This window comes from Ursus americanus, chromosome 9 (assembly GCF_024610735.1).
Source record: "Ursus americanus isolate L20-20 chromosome 9, mUrsAme1.1.p, whole genome shotgun sequence".
NCBI classification, from domain to species: Eukaryota; Metazoa; Chordata; class Mammalia; order Carnivora; family Ursidae; genus Ursus; species Ursus americanus.
The window spans coordinates 68,006,463-68,018,875 of NC_142135.1; the positions used below are offsets into that span (position 1 = coordinate 68,006,463).

General features: G+C 47.3%; 1 protein-coding gene across 3 annotated transcripts in view; it reads right to left on the reverse strand.

Annotated features, from left to right (window-relative positions):
- Window positions 1-12,413, reverse strand: part of CHD7 (chromodomain helicase DNA binding protein 7) — a 185,988-nt gene that overhangs the window by 13,912 nt on the left and 159,663 nt on the right. For all 3 annotated transcript variants that reach the window (XM_045789040.2, XM_045789041.2, XM_045789034.2), the window contains exons 20-29: window positions 11,819-11,929; window positions 11,524-11,729; window positions 8,401-8,600; window positions 8,069-8,228; window positions 3,685-3,774; window positions 3,121-3,224; window positions 1,666-1,795; window positions 1,184-1,256; window positions 969-1,026; window positions 40-268 (exon numbers count right to left, since the gene is read on the reverse strand). In XM_045789040.2, the coding sequence (XP_045644996.1) occupies window positions 40-268; window positions 969-1,026; window positions 1,184-1,256; window positions 1,666-1,795; window positions 3,121-3,224; window positions 3,685-3,774; window positions 8,069-8,228; window positions 8,401-8,600; window positions 11,524-11,729; window positions 11,819-11,929 (1,361 nt within the window). The remainder of the gene's footprint in view (window positions 1-39; window positions 269-968; window positions 1,027-1,183; window positions 1,257-1,665; window positions 1,796-3,120; window positions 3,225-3,684; window positions 3,775-8,068; window positions 8,229-8,400; window positions 8,601-11,523; window positions 11,730-11,818; window positions 11,930-12,413) is intronic.

Here is a 12,413-nt window from a genome sequence, read left to right on the forward strand (position 1 = left end):
CCCGTCTCAGGAGCTGAGTAAAACCCTGAAGAAACTCACTTTTGCCGTTTCTCAGATATTATAGCTTCCCTTTCCGCTTCTAGCGCTCTCACTTCCTCCCGGGGCCGTCGCCTCCGCCGGTCAGTCTTCATTAGGGCCTCTTGCCTCATTTGTTGCCTTTTATAGCTGCGCTGATAGGCAGTAATGAGCCGGCGCAGACGGGTAGTCAGGGTTGAGGTGTTGGGCCAGTAGAGTTGGCCTAACTCAGCAGTACTCTCACTGGGCTTGCCTGGGGAAGTGGAAAAAAGATTTCTGAAATGTGTAGCTGCAATCTTGCAATACACAGGATTTTCCATCAAAACAAGATGACTCATTAACATTCAAATGACAGTGTGGGAAAGGGCATCTCAGCGCTCTCATTTTTAAAATATAAATAAAGGATAATATTAGTATGAAACTTACAAACTGTTTTCTTTTTTAACTCCTTGGGGCGGGGGAGAAGCAAGTTTACTTATCAGTTTTATGTAAAGAAACATACTTTATGCCATGAACTACAATATAAGGGTGCTCTCCTGTAATGTACTTATAATGATAATCTCGGACGTAAAGCATAATCACGTAATTGGTAGCTAATTATTTGACATTAGGGAAAAGGTCAACATTCTATAAACGTGCAATATTTCAGATACCTAGCAAATGCCCTACTCCCACGAGATATAGTTCTAAAGATGCTTAGAAGTTTCCCCTAACTGGTATATAAATATATATAAATTATCTTAATCCAAAAAGTAGTTATTCCATCAAAGAAATTTAATGTAATGAAAAACCCACAACAAACAAGAATTAAAATTATTCGCAAATGGGACGAGTCAGTACAGGAGAAATAACACGTTAAGATCCACCGGCATCAAGAAGCACAAGGGCAGGTACATGATAACGTCTGCACAGCACACGTTTGCTCTGCTCCGGGGGCTTTTATGGACCCTCACCTGCGGTGCGTATTTCCATGGAGTCCTCTTTATCTTCTGGAGGAGAATTTGCAAATTCCTTAAAAGCAAAGCAAGAAACAGAATTATTTTAATTTGGGGTTTCATTTTGCTTTATCTTTTAAAGAAATGGCCATTATCTATACAGTTTAACAAGTCTTATCTGGGCACATGATATTTTAGTGGTGCTGTAAAAGTCCATATACTCAAGTCCTTACATCTATTTCATCCTTGAATGGCGTCCTAGTTGGTTTATATTCTGGGTCTTCATCTTCTCTATCAAACTCTCCCCTATATTAAAATTGCAAAAAAAAAAAAAAAAAAGTTTAAATTGTGCAGATAAGCAAGAGACTGGGGGTGGGGGTGCTTGGGAAGGACTAATCCTCTGCCTGATGCTACTTTTAATTCTGGGTTTGACATCAAAGGCAACCTGATCAGTGTTTAAATCGTGCAGCCATGGGGGAAGGGGCGGGCGGGGGGAAAGTGTCATCATTTGGAAAAAACAAACAGGTTTCAGATGATCTGGATAATATATTGTGTTTAAATCATCATTATGATACATAAACAGACCACACTGGCGAACATCACTGAAGTTCAAACCAGATGCAGTGCAGTGCACCGCGCAGGGTAAGGACTGAACCCTGCCAATAGATGTGACACTGACATAAAGTTTATTAAAATTTTTAAATGTCCTTCTTACCCGTCACCGCCATCTGCTAGCATGTCTGTTCCTCTTTGCTCGGCAGCTATGGCCTTGGCATCGGGCATACCAACTCGTTCCAGGAAGCACAGTGCGGGGTCAGCTCGCATGGAATTGTACTTCTCGTAGCCTGTGCCGTCCCCACCAGCCCACAGAGAACATGCACAAGAACAGCAAAAGGGCCGTCACTCACAAATCACAGCACTGCCATAATACACCACGTTAGGCTCTCAGTGGAGATGATCATTGATGAACCTTGTTTTAGGAAAGCGTTCCACAGAATGCTCACTACGGGGCAGATTTTGGGGGGTCAAGTTACAGTTCAGGGAGGGTATCCGAATGACCACAGCCACGAACAGAGAAACAGGTTCAAGCTCACTGCGTGCAAGATGCCTGGGAAGATTTTTGACCCTATTTTCCCCAAGATCTAATTTTGCTTGACATTTAAAAGGCTTCCTAATGCTCCTTTACGACCTCTGCAGGGCACTCCGCGCCCACCCCGTCCTCCTGCGAAGGGCTCCAGTCCTGCAGGAACGCGCACCGCTGGCTGAAAATCCCTGTATACGTAAGGCCAGCGAACCTGTCTTATTAGGTTTAGGATGATGCATGTCAGTAAGATGACACTGTTCCCTCTATGCTTTTCAAACTGCAATTTGCTTTTTGACTGCCCAAGTTGACTAGATGGAAAATGGCAGATCCCAACAGTGCACTGCGGGAAAATGATTTTTAGGCTGAGCTCACCAAACACGGCTGCAGTACGTAGGCAGAACAGCACAATTCAATTAGGATGTGTACTACAACACACCGCTCCTAACTGCTGGAGAGCCGCAAGCCAAACTGTAATCATGAAAGGTTTTATAAGCCATCATTCTCCCCTTTAGTCAGGCTGGGCTGCTGAGAATACCTCTGCGACCTCCAGAGAATTGGGATTATAATCAGGAATCGCTCACTGTATATATCATGCCAGTTCTGCATCCCCAGCCTTTCAAAGTTAACAAGGCTGCATCCCACTCAGGGGAGCCGTGAGTTCTCAGCACTGACATTTGTGAAATATTGCTTGGAACAAAGCCCAGGAGGCACTTGTAGAGATTAATAGCAGAGGTTAAGCCCACCGTCCACTTTGACACGGGCTGGCAGAGCTAGCAAGGGGAGCCGTGCTAGAAGCAAAGTTTAGGGAGAGCTATAGGACAACTTGGCTATTATTAAAACAAATATGGTTTTGGTTTTATTTACAGCCAAGAAAGAAATGTTTTCTTCTCAAATACTCAACAAACATTCAAAAACAGCATCTGATATTTACAGTTCATATTAGATTTTTAGTACAGGAAAATGGTAGAAGCCAAGAGTCCTTTGGAACTATCCTCATTAATATTATGACTCTGGAAAAGAGTATGCAAAGAGCTCTAACAACAAAGCCACACAGTCAAGATGTGGTCAAACGGAAACACCACTTACCGTGTTTGAACACTCCAATTAGGAGGGACTTATCTGCTTCCTTATCCCACCAGTCTGTGGGGACCTCAGCATGGAAGGGTTCAGGTATCCACACATCAGCTTCACTATAAAGACACCGTCCACACAGTATTTAAACACACATGATATTAAAAAAGAATCCCCAGTAACTACAAACATAGATACACAGGCTCGCATGCCCCCTTCCCGCAACAAGCATCTGAGCATCATGGGGGGCATTGAGCAAAGGTTGAAAGAAAGGGTGCGAGCCAGTCGCTTTCTACCATAGCCAGAAATGGACTTCATCACACAGCGTCCCCTTTTAAAGGTCACGTCAGAACTCCAGTAACATAGTTCACACCTTTTCCTAGGGAACACGTACACATGAACACGCTTTCCCCGGTTCCCTCCGCATCCCCACGCTCGCAGGGTAAGAATCGCATTCCAGGTGTGAACAAGGAGATGAGCCACTAACGGTTTATGAGGGTTCCGAAACACAATCGGCGGTGTCTTCCGACCGCCCGGGTCATCACAGGGAGGTACGGAGCGGCGTGCACTTGCACTAACCTTGAGTCAGCACCCTCTAAAATCTTATCTGCCTGGTCTCCTATAACTTCTTGTCTTAGGTAGTACAGCATGCGGACACGCAGCAGGACCCTGGAGAGGAAGACAGAGGGGGGAAAAGTTCTTAACTTCAGGACTGTTTGCCAACAGTGGCTTTTGGCAGCTGCTGCTGTTCATCCATCATCCTGCCAAGGCTGATTAGCCATGCTGTATGGTAGGCTTGAAGCGTGACAGATGGTGGCACATAATCACCTCTGTGTGGTGCTTTCTGCTGGCTTCCAACAGGCCTGCCTGGCAACCGCTCACGCTGCACAGAGAGGGACCGAGCTCAGCCCAGCCCAGGCGCACTTCATTTAGTCCTACCTAGTGCAGCTTGTGAAGTTTAGACACGTACCCTACCATTGCCTCTGAAGTATTGAAGCAAGTTTGTAAACAACTGAGCAGATGGCTTTCAGTAACTGTTCTGCTTCATTATCTCATAAAATTTCCTCAGCTGCTGCCTTAATACCATTTTTGGAAGCACATCAGAAGTTGTAGGAATAAACGAGATATAAAATCTGGTTTTACTACCTTACAATAAACCCTCAATATGGAATGTCAGGTTTTTCAGATTATACAACTTTGCTTCCGAGAAAGGAAGATGGTGATGGGGGTGGGGTAAGGGGTGGGTCCTCACTCATCTCCCTTAAGGAGTGTTAAACATTATTTATTCCTTCTAGTTCATATTACCTGGAAGCCTAGGTTGTAGCTTAAAAAATAACAAAAATGACACAAAGGAGGTTAAAATGTGTCCAATTCATTGGACATTTCAATGTCCAATTCTTCATCATTTTCAAAAAATCAGCTTCTCAAAACCCATGGAATTCTAGGAACCAGATTTTCAATATCACTTGGATTTCCTCAATGGCTTAAACTTAATTCTTTCGGTAAAGCCCACCTGGTAAATCCCAAAGGCCCATGTCTACTCTGAGGCTGGCATCTCCTGCTGGACCGCCCCTGACGTACTTTCAGGACTGGGATTTGCAGACTTACCTCCTTGGCCATGATCGGTGATAATACTAGATGCTGTTTCCCTAGCTGCATCATCCCATCACACACTTAGCGGATGTTTTACAGCTAACATCACTTTTGTGTATACTAGCTCATCTGATCTTCACAATCATCCTATGATGAAGTGGGGCATGTTATAATTTCCACTTCACAAATGAGAAAGCTGAGGGTAACAGAAGACCAGTGACCTATCCAAGGTCACAGAGTCACCTTGAGCATGGACCACTTGGGATTAGGCCTTCTGACCCCACCACCTCACAATGTCTCTTGGGACATGGCAGGGGTCCTTGAAAACGTCAAAATGACAACCAGGGGCAGCTTCATCAAAACAGACACTCCCGCATACATGAGCAGGTACCCCCTGCTATGCTGCCTCTCCAGCCGGTGTCTGCTTTTGAGCAACATGGGATCTAGATGGACAAAGTGTGAGGCTAGGTAAGCTCCAATATAAACAGTCATTTCAGGTATTTTGTTTTAATTTTTTAAGATTTTTCTTTTGATAAGATTAAAAATTGGTTGTGCCACACTGAACGGGCAAAAGAAAACTAACAGTATGGGCCTCCGTGGCTAGAACCTTGTTTCTTCTCTGCTTAGGGAAGAATTTACCAGCCAGGATCTCCTTATAGAGGATGCTCGGAAAGGGTAGTTCCAAAGGGAATACCTCCACCTTTGGCAGAGTTCTTTTTTTTTTTAAAGATTTTATTTATTTATTTGACAGAGAGACAGCCAGCCAGATAGGGAACACAAGCAGGGGGAGTGGGAGAGGAAGAAGCAGGCTTCCAGTGGAGGAGCCTGATGTGGGGCTCGATCCCATAACAACGGGATCACTCCCTGAGCCGAAGGCAGACGCCTAACGACTGCACTACCCAAGTGCCCCAGGGTTCTCTTTTTTTAACCAAAACGCAGCACAGCACAGTGGCAAAGATCTGAATGGTTTTTCTCTCTTTTGACAGAAGACATAATTTTCTTCTTTGGGAGGAATTTCAGTTATGCAGAGACTTTTATGAGCTAACTGTGAATGTCACCTTTCTTCTAGAGCAAAAAATTCAAACTAGTGCAACTGGCAATCTCAGTGGTACCAGCCAGATAACAAAGTAGACGGAAGGTGGGCTCTGACCCTAAGGAGCTTGCACCTGATAAGTCCGACAGACCAGACTAACGAGTCTCCAGACCTCATCCACATTGGACTGGCTATCCCACTAGTGACCATCTTCTGCCACTGCATCCAGCTCAGGGCCACACAGAGCAACAGAACTGTCCTGCCCCTTCATCTCCTTTAACCCAAGACAGTTCCTCTGTCTTTGTCTCTTTAAACTTTTGAAGAGAACTAGCTAGCTATTTTCTAGAAGGTCCCTTGATTTGGGTTTCATTTTCCCTTACCGGTCATCAACATTTCCCCACTTTAGGTACTGAGAAATCTCAGGGCATGATCCAATAGGAAGAAGAAACAGACCACCTGCTTGTCCCAGAGAGGAGTCTTCTCCTGAGACCACACAGAAGAGCACACTAGCTCCACCTCACATACTCATTAGGGAGGGTACTCTATAAAAGTCTGCTACTGATATTGGAACGGGAAAGTAAAAACTCCTGCCCTCGCCACTCTGGGATCCAGGCACGGGAGCCACTGTTCCCACACCAAACCACTTCACTTCCGGTCTGTCTGAATCCAGAACTCAGAAGGCTACTGACCCAAAGTTCACATAAACCACAGGAAACAGAAGTTTTCTAATAGATGCAAGTGGGGCAGGATTTTAGGGAGAGCTATTATGCTACAGCAGTAACAACAACCAGTTTCTGAGGCACCAAATGGTTTGAGGTGATGATTTTTAAAGACTCAAAAAGGAAAAAATTTGTCAGTCAAAAATCTAGCGATATGATCAAAGGTAGGCCCTGAAAGCACTTCCATGTTTAAAAAGGGATGAGAACCATTCATCACTGCCAGCCAAGAGTCCCTTCACGTGAGGCCTGGGAAGACCCTGTGGGGCAGGCAGGCTTCCCAGGAGGGCAGGGGTTGCTGGGAGCAAGGGCCCTGCCCTCATCCGTTCTGGACTTCCAACCTGGCTCTGCTCCCTAACTAGCTGAGACCGGATGTGCCAGAGTCTCCGTTTCCTTGTCAGGGAAACAGGGATACAGAGCACTGCTCATCTCAGACAAGTCACACAGATAACGCACGTGAAGTGCTTGGCACGCTGCCAGTTACTATGTGCTCAGACTTTTGCTACTTTTTAGGAGAGACACACATTTATTTATATCCTGCTTCATCCAGTGGAGGTCTTGCTGCAGAGCCCTAGGTGGTTATGAAGGCCAGTGAGTCTTAAAGAGGCGGAGGAACTTGCCCAAGGCCCCACGAAGCTACGAGTGGTGGAGCTGTTCGTGCTGGTGCGACTACGGATTCTCAAAAATGCGCGCTCACGGCAAGGGAAGAACAGCCACGCGCAGATGTTAGTTAAACACGCAGATAGTCGACAGAGCTCCCCGCACTGAAATAAACACAGATTTAATATTCTTCAATTACATATCATCAGGTTCTGGAAATAAAGAGAAGGAACAGGATTCTAGGCTCACGGGTGAGAAAAAAGGACCCAGCCACTGACGTACTCATTAAGCAAAAAAATTCCACGTGAACTCCCCAGTCCCTCCACTGGAAGCAGGCAGTTGAAGGTGGGGTCATACAAGACAACCAGTAATGCTCTAACACAACTTGGTTACGACTTAAGTTACTGGCAACACTCATAGCAGCATTACTGAGGATAGCCAAAAAAGGTGTCCATCGACCCAGGTGCCCGTCGACGGATGCACGGATAAACAAAATGTGGTACACGCATACAATGCGGTATTATTCGGCCTCGAAAAGGAATGACATTCTGGCACAAGCTACAAAACGGATAAACCCTGACAACATTCTGCTAGGTGAAGTAAGCCAGACATCACAGACAGACAAACATTCTATGATCCCATTGAGGACACACCTAGAAGAGGCAAATTCGTAGAGACAGAAAGTAGAATGGTGTCTGCCAGGGACTTGGGGCAGGGAGGGAGGAGGTGCAGAGCTTACACTGGGGTCATTGAAAAGGCTTGGGGTATAGATAGTGGTATACACAGCATTTTGAATGTAATCAATACCAATGAGTTGTATACCTAACAAATGGTTAAAATGGAAAGACTGTGTTATGTGCCTAGTACAATTAAAAAAAAAAAAAAAGACGAAAGAATCCGTCATCTACAGGTGTGTATGAGTGGCCTGTGAGCCAGCACCATGGAGCCAGAAAACAGTAGAGCTGCACGTAACAGGAAGCCCAGTCTAACGGTCACTCGTACAGGCGCTTTGAAAACGTACTTGTTACAGTGGTGTTTCAGGTGCTTCTTGTAGCTGTCCTCCTGGAACAAGGCGTCCGGGTTGCAGCCCGCCAGCCAGTCGGCGTCCTGCACCACTGGATGTGTGCTCTGGGCTTTCACCTTCTTTCCTTTCCTTCCCCTTGGCACTGGGGCTGATAAGCCTAGAATCGGAGTAGTAATAATAATAATAGAAGCTTTTATAACCCCAATGACAATGTCGGACTCAGACATTCTGACGTACGTGGCAGGGAGACAGGGAGTCTAGGTCACGTCACAAGGGTCCCGGGAGGCTCTCTGCGAGCCTGCAATACCGACAGCATGAAGCGGACCTACCAGAGTGATTGACCAAGGCTCGCGTCTGGCCGTCCGCCGTGGGCGTGATCAAGTCCCAGATGAAGCTTTTGATATTCTCATCGCCCTTGTAATGATTGAGACAGTACACAAGGATGGTTCTGCAGATGGTTTCTACGTCTTGCTCGGTGAGCTGGCGCTTGTAGCGTCCGTGGGAAAGGATATCTGTCCACCGTCCCCAGCTGCAAAGCAAATATTCAGCATGTAGATGGTGCCTTTCAGTTAAGATTTGGGGCTTTCCTTTCACAGTCAGGCGGCAGTGTTAGGAAACCTTGGATCAGAACGAGCATATTTACACCAGGGGACAGGAAAGCTCTTTGGGGCACAAGAGTCAAGAACACGCATTACAGAGCGGGCCCTGAGTTGAACCGTCACTAAGGTAACGCCCACGGGCCTGACACAGGCTTTCTCAGTCAGATCCGGCAGTGGCTGCAACTCTGGGGACAGGAAAGTGCGCGGGGACCTGGACACTTTAGGCTCTGTCTCACTCTGTCACGGCTGGCACGCTTCAATGGTGACCAGCTATCTGAGATGCATGGTGACCTGAGGTGGGTGTCGCTGCTCCCAAATCTATGCTGAGGAGGAATGGTCGTATCTCAATGTACCGCAAAGGGATGCCGTGACAACCAATGAAAGACTGTGGATAGGTGTGAGCTTGCTTTTGAAACAGGGAGTGCTAACTCCCAGGTACGAGAGCATTCACAGGCAGCGTGCTTCACGAACTCAGGCCCTCGTGTTAACCGGGTGGGAGGAAGAACTGTACACGGGAGGAAATAGCACACCGCTGACCCTGAATAGTCTACTCGGGGTTATAATCCCGGAGAGACACAGCGCTGTGCTCTTTGGTCCGGGTGTTGTGGTGTGGTGTGGGAGCATACAACAGATGGGCAGATGCTGTCTGCGCCGGGTCTCCCTCAAGGCCGCAGGTCAGGACAGAAGCCAGCCCCTCTCCCGCCTTCTTTAGGGACCAAGGACTGTGCACAGCGGGGAGGCCTCGGCTGTGAGAGGCACAGGGCCCACCCCAGCAGGCCCGGACGTGCGTCCTGGCCTGGTCCTCTCTGGCTTCTATGAACTCTCAGCTCCTCAAACTGCAGGGCCAGTCCTCACCTCCAGGCCTTGGAACACACTGCTCCCTCTGCATGAACTCTCTCCCTGCCCAGTACCCAACTCTCTCTCCTACCCGGGCTAAGCCATGATGTCCACCCATCAAGTCATGTGGCTGTCTGTGGAGTCCCTTCTTGTACTCCCCCAGCCTCAGAAGTGGGGAGATGATATGGAGCTGTCTTACACGAGAGAGACACGCTTCTACACTCCATCTGCACAGTCTTCCCGGCTACACCACCACCACAGTTTCCTGCCATTTCTGCTTGTCCACCTGCCTTGAGGCAGCGGCCATGTCTGAGTATCCTGGCACAGTGCCCAGCCTCTGATAAGTGTTTCCTACATAGTGATGCCTAGGGGAGCAGGGAAGGCCTTTCCTCGAAGACACGGCACTCTACGCATACTTCTTAGCTTTGGGAGTTATTAAGATGTTCCATTTCTAAAGTCACCAGCACGATTCTCAACTTCGATCATTAGGTTGAAACACCCAAGCAGGGGCAAGTAGCAGAGGGCTCAGGGGTCTGTCCAGACATAGGAACAGACAGGAAAGAATGTCTAGCTTGCTGCAGGTAATGAGCTGAGATACAGCACGGGCTTCAGATGGACTTCATTTATTCCATAAGAAATCACTGATTTGGCACTCACTGTGGGTCTGCTGGCATTGGACTCTTCCCTGAAGACAGAGAAAAGAGTCCTGGGCTTCAGGGAGCTCTAAGTGGGGCTCCAGCAGGAGAGGCCTGCTCCTCGGAGTCATGAACCAACGTGATGAGTGTGATGGAACGTGCGAGCCAGACTCTGGTGCAGAGTGCCGAAGGGGTGCCTGTGCTGGATGTCAACGACAGGAGCTGCCGGGCAGATCAAGTCTGCAGGCTGGGTGTGCGGCGTGCTGCTCTGGGCAGTGGAAGAACGTGTAGAAAGACAGAGATGCGGCACGAGACTGAGCACGGCACTCTGAGGGAGACGGCGCGCTCTGTCCCAACAGAAGCCCGGGCTACCCAGGGAAAGGACTGACAAGACAGACAAGAGCCAGGTCAGAGCCCTGTGTGCCATGTTAACAGAAGGTGTGTATTTACTCTGAAACTCATGATAACCCACTGGAAAAAATCATCAAAAGCAGGATATCATCAGACCTACAGAAATATCATTTTGCTGGTAGTTTTTATTTGAATGGAACTTGACTACATTTCCATAAAATGCCAGGGAATTCTTATTTGCAGATTCAGATATTTAGCGAGCACCCCGCCATCACTCAGAGCACTGTGTGGTGTTCCACACAGATTCAGAGATGAATCAGATGTGGCTCCCGCCGCTCAGAGACACGCTGTCCGGCAGGAAAAGTACGACACATTCAGAGTTGAAATAACCACCCGTTTATGTTCCAGGTGAGCTGGAAGAGCTTTAAAACTGAGATGATTGCCTTTAACAAGTTTTTAGAGCAGAAAAATACTGGAAGACTACCATAGTAAAAAATTTTATGCGAAGTTAAAGTAGGAAAAGATTTTGTAACTTTGAGACTTTGTTCTGAGTTATTAGTCACCAAGAGGTAAATTTGGATCTGATATAATTGCTTAAGGGACAACCTTGTGCTCCTTCAAATCCACGAGGACATGGACAACTGTGAGCGTCTGAACCAAACAACCCTGGGTCCTGGCACACTCGCTGCACATCAAGTACCTGACTGCACCATGGGGGGTCGTGGGCATCCAAACACAGATGCACTTTTCTACGCTCATTACAACTCTGTATTTAAAGTAAAATTCTGGGGCGCCTGGGTGGCACAGCGGTTAAGCGTCTGCCTTCGGCTCAGGGCATGATCCCGGCGTTCCGGGATCGAGCCCCACATCAGGCTCCTCCACTATGAGCCTGCTTCTTCCTCTCCCATTCCCCCTGCTTGTGTTCCCTCTCTCGCTGGCTGTCTCTATCTCTGTCGAATAAATAAATAAAATCTTTAAAAAAAATAAATAAATAAAGTAAAATTCTGTTTTTCCCATGAGTCTGACTCACCCATAGACGAGCAGATTCTTCTCAACTCTGAAGCACTCACTCCGTGCATAGCCCTGCGACCTGTCCTGGGGCCGCCGTGGCTTTGTGCAAGGCTTCTCTTCAGAATCACTCTCCAAGTCTGAAAATTCCATCAGCTCGTCTTCTTTCACTGCACTGTACAGCCTGGTTTGCTTCCTCACTCTCGGAGTGTCAATCACCAGGTTGTTCTAGAACAGACAGCGGATAAATCTGAAACTTCTAAAACAGCATCCCTTGGGTTAGATTAAATAGGGTTTGAATGGGACCTCTCACTCACCCTCCCATTTAAGGCATCAATATCCAATTCAGCCTTCTTAGCCCACTTCTGCCAGAAATTTGGATCATCCAAGGAAATATCTGTCCTATTTCCAGATGCAACAAAACTGGCCTAAAGGGGAAAAAAATATGCATTACTTTGAGATGCTTTTCTCAGAGGCAGAATGCAAAGCAGCTTTCATTTACTCATTCAGCCAAACACGTATGCATTCTTGCACCGTGTGCCAGATGCTGCAGTCGGTGGGCTGGGATGAAAGACCATCCCTCAGGCAGCTCTCTGTCCAGGGGCTTAAACAGATCAGGAAGCAAAGGATGACAGTACAGTGTAATCAACGACGGTGACAATGGTACATACAGGTACAGCCGATCCACAGAGGAGGGACCTAGCCAGGTTCATGAGGGGCTGCAGGAAGGGCATTGCTGGGAAGAAAGAATAGGCTCCCCAGAATATAATGCCTGGCCCGGACTGTTAAAAACTCCGAGAACAGGAAAGTATGTGGACATGTTCACGGCAGAGCATGTGCAAAGGCTCAGAAGAGAGGAAAGGCAATTGTGTCATGTGACTGGTGATAAGCGTAGTCAGGGGAGAGCAGCTA